The sequence below is a fragment of the Atta cephalotes genome (assembly GCF_000143395.1).
Source record: "Atta cephalotes unplaced genomic scaffold scaffold00001, whole genome shotgun sequence".
Lineage (NCBI taxonomy): Eukaryota > Metazoa > Arthropoda > Insecta > Hymenoptera > Formicidae > Atta > Atta cephalotes.
The window spans coordinates 9241235-9247297 of record NW_012130065.1 but is presented as its reverse complement, the minus strand read 5'-3'; the positions used below and the strand labels follow the sequence as shown (position 1 = coordinate 9247297).

The window sequence follows — 6063 nt, the reverse complement described above, 5'->3', positions numbered from 1 at the left end:
ACACACACACACACACACACACACACACACACACACACACACACACACGCGCGCAGGCACGCACGCACGCACACGCACACAAACGTACAAGCAGATATAGTCATTTCCAACAAAATTGATAGTTTGCAGACGAGTATTTAAACGGGAAAAAAAAAAAAAAAAAAAAAATAAACTTCTTTCTAATATTCACATTGTCCGAAATTTATGATAGTATAACAATCAATCTTGTTATACTATTCAACATCATAATCTTTTAACATTTCTTAGATATTACATTTTACATGGAAGATGTTGAAATTGATAACAGTTCGTTGTTTCAAAATGTATAAAAAAATATTGTAATAAAGCAGATTAATGAAGCACTAATTAAATATTTTAGTCTATATCTAAACTTAATAAATATTAATAAGTGCTTATATAATTTAGAACTTAGATTTGTAACTTCTTAGCTCATACTTAAAATTTCAGATATAAACAAATGCTTAAAATGTTATAAAATGTTTAAAATGTTATAATATATATTAATTTAATTGTAAATATCCAATTATGCGTATACTTGTACGGCATTATTGTTTAATGACAAAGAAATAAAACAATAAATGACATTAGACTTATATGTGAATACAAAAAAATATTTTGTTAAATTATAATAAAGTAAGAAATTAATGTATTAATATATAATGCATGTTACTGTATAATGAAATGAAATAAATACAAATTGGAAATTGTACAAAGATTGTTCAAGCTGAATCCTTGGGGCACTAGCTATGCTTGATTATTCGATCGTCTGCTTCGACGAGAAGAACTTGAAAATAATGGACGTGGTTTATATAAGTCATCGCTTGAATATCGTTGATGACTGGTCCTAACACGGCTGCAATTTGAAGGAATAATAATGTTAAACAGAATTGATCCTTCTCAAGTGATTCTTCTCGAGAAATTAATATTTATTTAAAACGATACAGTCAATCCGCGCATTTATAGAATAGATACAAAGCATGTATAATAATAACAAAATAAATATAACAAGTATATAAATAATTTTGCACTATATAAAAATCTCAAAAAAAAAATGTAACATACCTCTTTTCTTCTTTGATCACATTAGTCGACGCTGTTTTATCGCTCGTGGCCGACACATCGCTGTCAGGGCTCAAAGGCATGACAAAGTTCTCGCCATTCGAGATCCCTTGTGAACTACATACATTCGAGAATCTGGGTTTCTTAGTATATTTCCTCTTTTTGACGACGTTAACAACGTCTTCATTGGGCAAGGATGACAATTTCTGCTTATAGCCATCATTATTGTTGTCCGAATTATTTACTAGTATGTCTGACAAGGGACTAGACGAACGTTTACGCAATTTCGGTAACGGTGGTGCCGCCATGGACTTCGGTATCGAAGAAATCACCTTGCCACCTAAACTTTCTATTATGTCCTCCAAAGACGAGTTCTCTACAAGTTCTAGAGATTCTAAGAAGTTGGAAAACCTTTCCGATTTCTCATTATCAGTCTTGAAGTAACGGCAGTCTTCGTTATCCTCGCTGATCGCGGAGGACGAAGATTTATTTTCCATACAATCAGTATGTGAGTCTATTGTATTAGCTTTGGATGGCGCATAGGTTTCTGTTTGTTTTTCATCCGATAATTCTTTATTATCGTCTCGTATTTCCCATGGATTGTCATTCTTCATTTCTTCGTTATCATCCTGTATTTCCACTTGATTATAATCTCGTGTCTCCGTATTCTTCTCTGTTGATTGTTTCACGTTGCTTCCTTCATGCTTCACAGGTTCTGATTTTTCTGGAGCTGCGGTTTCTTCCAGTTTCTGCGAAACAGGTGTTTCCTCCGCTTGTAGACGATTTTCTTCACTAACAATCATACGTTCTAGTGTTTTGTTCTTTAAATCTTCCTTAATGTCATCCTTATATCTCTTTTTAGAGACTTGCAAATCTTCTACATCTTCAATACACTGCGCATCGTGTTTCTCATCAATTTTAGAATTTTGTGTAGCCTGTGTTTCTTCTAATGGTACATTTGATACTATCTCACTTGAAGACTGCCTTATGTACAACTCTTTTAAGAAGTCGTTTGTACAAGACTCGGTTCCTGGCATTATTATCGACCTCTCATCCAACATTAAAGGAGGTTCATCTTTTTCGGGATAAGGTTCTTCGTATTCTTCATCGGGAATCTCTATAATTTGTACTCGTTCATCGTCCGGCACGCCCTCAAGATTATCGGCATTCTTCGTATTCGATTGACTCGTTTGGTCTGCTTCCTGTACAATTTTTTTCTCTACCTTTTTATCCTCTTTAAGTTTCTGTTTTTCCATTTGTTTCCTAATTTTCATCAATTTTTTAGCTTCGTGTATGTTTTTTGCGAATTTCGGTTTCTTGAGCTTCACATCAGAAGTTGAATTACCATCTTTATCTGACAGCAATCTCTTCTTTAACGGCAGATTTATGTCACGTGGATTTGTGTTTTCTTCTTCTTGTCCATATACTTCGTTGCTATTATCATTCTCCATCTTTGAATAACTCTTTTCATTTGTCAGTAATTGCGAACTGATTTTATGAGGTAATTTACAATGCGATAATTTTGAATCATTTACTTGCGTTTCCTCGATACCATCCGATGTTTCGCTACCAGAATTACTGACATGATTATCCTTTGTCAAACTCGAATTGTTCGATTTATTGCTTGTCACATTAGAATTTGAGTTGCTGGATGGTGAGGTTTTATTACTTGAACCGTTCGAACCATCCCTATCTGTAGAACGCCGATCATTCGAGTTTTTCCGTAAACTCGAGTGATCATCCTTCGTTTTGGATTTTTTATCCTCTCTACGCTTTTTATCCTTAGATGGGCTATCGGATTTTGATTCCTTTCTACCATCTGATTTTTCGGGACGATCTGAACTCTTGCCCTGTTGTAAGTGGCTCTTCATGTCCTTCTTACTGTTTGTCGCTTTCTCGCTGCTCGTCTTGACATCCTTTTTCACATCTACCTTTCCCTTATCTTCTTTCTCACTTCTGGAAGCCTTCTTTGATTCTGACTTGTCAGATTTGTCCGATAAATCTGACTTGCTACTGTAATGATTTTTACCTTTACTCTCTTTCAGCAATCGTTTCTCATCTCGTTTTGCTTTATCCTTTGAATCTGATCGTTTATCTTTTCCATCTACAATCTTTTCCGATGTCTTGCTGCTTTTATTTTCATGATGACTCATAGGATTTTTTGACGATGATGATAATGATGATGAACTTTTGTGCTCTTTCTTATTTGATTTTTTATCTTTAAGGGGATCCTTTTTATCTTTAATCTCTTTAATAAGTTTAACATCTTTGTCCTTATTCAATTTTTCTTTCTCAGTCAATTCCTTCTTTTCTCGAAGTTCTCTAATTTTCTCCTTATAAATATCTTTCAAATCTTTCACTTCCTTATTAATATTATCTTTTTTATCCATTTCCTTAGGTTTCTCATCTTTGCATTTATTACTATTATCTTTTAAATTTTCTGGAATATCTTTAATTTTGTCAGAACTTTCCTTGACTTGATCAATTTTATCTTTAGGTTTACTTTTACTGTGTTTATCGTATTTTTCGCTGTTATGTTTATCATACTTTTCATTACTCGATTTCTTCCTCTCATTATTTTTATCTTTGTAATATTTTGTCTCCTTACTAGCAGCTTTTTCTTTTGTACTTTTTGATGATTTGATGGACTCGCTGTCTTTGTTCTTCTCTTTATTTTTATGCTCATATTTATCTTTAATAGTGCTATCTGTGGCATCACGAGAATTTTCTTTAGAAGATATACTTTTAGTACTCTTGAAATCTTTCGTGTCTTTATAATCTTGCATATCTTTACTTTTAACAAAATCAAAATTACTTTTAGTCGATTTGTTTTTAGACAAATCGAATTCTCTGATTGCTTTGAAATTATCTTTACTATTTTTAGTAAAAGCTTCGCCTTTATCCTTTGTTGTTTCATCTCTCGAGGAATCATGAACTGGTGTTAAAGCATGATTAGAGGAACCAAAGTCTGTCACTATTGACAGCCGAGAATCCGAGGAAACTTTGCTAAGCTGAGAATCTTGATTGCTATACTCAAAGTTATCCCGCGACAATTCGTTGGAGAAATTTGGACTTCTAGATCGATGACTCGTTAATTCTGATATTCCCGATAAATGCGAATCGTTGGAAATGTTGGATTCATTTAAATTCATAATGTCAATAGGCTCAAATGTTGGACTGACTTCTTCCTCTTCTTCGTCCACTTTATCGTCCGATTTTGCAGTTGTGTTTAAGTTTGAATTACTCCCATCTTTACTTAAAATTTTACAAGCTTCGTCTAAAGTTTTTTCTTCCAAGGAAATGTATCCATTTTCTGAATCAGCTCTATTTTTATCCTTATATATTTCTCCTTCTTGTGGCTTCTGTTCGTCAACTTTTTCATCTTGTTTTTCATCAAGATTATTTACATCGTTTATATCCATAGATTCGAGAGATTCATCCTTCAAGCTGTTTTTATCAGACTCTGGCGAGACTGGGTCCAAATCTTTAGGTAATAAATCTTTAAGTCCGCAAGCGCCATTCTTTTCTTTTATCTTTGGCCTCTCTATACCCAGAAACTTATACACCACGTCTTCTATTTGTGGCATAAAAACTGAATAGACCTTGGGATTCACCACTTGGTCCACTATCCGTTCCACGCCAGCATCTAGATATGGTGCATCATGGATATGCTTGCGCAAAGTTTCTCTGAGCTGATTCTTGTTCAAATCTGGTTTCCATACTTGTTTACTGAGGAAAGAATTTACAGAGCCTTCAACCCTTGTCCTTAGATTTTGATATGCAGGCTGAAATTATACATATGTCATATTAGATATATTATATTAATATATATTTTATTAAATAAGTTAGTTTTTATATAATATATATGCAACATTTGTTCTAGAAATATATAGTACATTCACTATTAAAAATTCAAATCTAAAAATTAAAACTTAACAAAAATATAACGATAATTGGTTATTAAAAGCTTTTGTTATATAAATATTATAAATCACATAAGTATCACATTATTATAAAAATAAAAATTAACATTTTTTACAGTTATGCTTTTTATAGTTATGCCTTATACTAAGACATGTTCGTATATTATTACTAATTAACTGTCAATACTGAAAATCTTGTTATATATACACTGATAACTAGCAGCAATATGAACATGGCCTAATTATGTCTATTTAACCTCTAAAGGTGATCCTACTAGGTCAGTAATACTGTTAGAATGAATAAATTTATTATTGAATTTATTATTATGATTAATATTGATGGATTGATGTAGAATACTGATGTAGAAAGTAATGTGGATTTTGATTCTTGAGGATCAGTACCACTTTAGGATCTATGTCACAGTGCAATAGACATTGTACGTAAAACAAAATTGAAATATATTGTCAATAATATTAATTGTGTAAGGTTGTAAAAATAATATAAATATTGATGTGTACTATTAATATTACTAATCAATATTACTGATGAGTATTATTGATCATGTAGGATCACCTTAACCCAAAGAAGTCAGGCAGAAAACTTTAATTTTTTTCTACAAAAGAAGTCATTATCAAGAATCAGCTACGAGAATTACCTTTGTATCAACGTCGGCAATACATTCCTTTCGGAATTGATCAAAAATACCTTGGGATTTAACTTCACCCACTATGTGATCAATTAATCGTGGATCACCGGCTAACAACGTACTGGACAGGCCTAACTCCATGTTGTTAAGAGAACGCCAGTTGCTGAAGCTAGACTTTACTCCACTTCGCTCGTCACGAAACAAAAGAGACGATCATTTTGACTGATTGACACCAACCTCCAGACTTTCGTCAAGGAACACGTACCGCAATCATCGCGGCCATATTTCCTCACATTTCGTGCGCTTTCCGCTTTGTGCGCATTTACTGCTAACCGCTCTGAAAGAGATCTCAAATATTTTGTAATCTTACGGATATTTTCTCGATTTAATTAAAATTTCAATTCAATCGATCT

At 33.0% G+C, this 6063-nt stretch overlaps 1 protein-coding gene across 1 annotated transcript; it reads right to left on the bottom strand.

Moving 5' to 3' along the window:
* Nucleotides 1-765: 765 nt before the first annotated feature.
* On the bottom strand, nt 766-5791 carry LOC105626334 (biorientation of chromosomes in cell division protein 1-like 1). The gene is made up of 3 exons (XM_012207639.1): nt 5660-5791; nt 1084-4865; nt 766-874 (listed from the first exon to the last, which is right to left on the bottom strand). The coding sequence occupies exons 1-3, from the start codon at nt 5789-5791 to the stop codon at nt 766-768; spliced, it is 4023 nt and encodes a 1340-aa protein (XP_012063029.1).
* Between the last annotated feature and the right edge of the window lie 272 nt (nt 5792-6063).

What these genes read in the sequence shown, in the direction of transcription:
- LOC105626334 (XM_012207639.1), bottom strand. Translation starts at nt 5,791, where the DNA reads ATGGAGTTAGGCCTGTCCAGTACGTTGTTAGCCGGTGATCCACGATTA. An exon ending in TTGCCGACGTTGATACAAAG is followed by an intron (nt 4,866 to 5,659) that starts GTAATTCTCGTA and finishes GTATAATTTCAG; the next exon opens with CCTGCATATCAAAATCTAAG. An exon ending in GTGATCAAAGAAGAAAAGAG is followed by an intron (nt 875 to 1,083) that starts GTATGTTACATT and finishes TTCAAATTGCAG; the next exon opens with CCGTGTTAGGACCAGTCATC.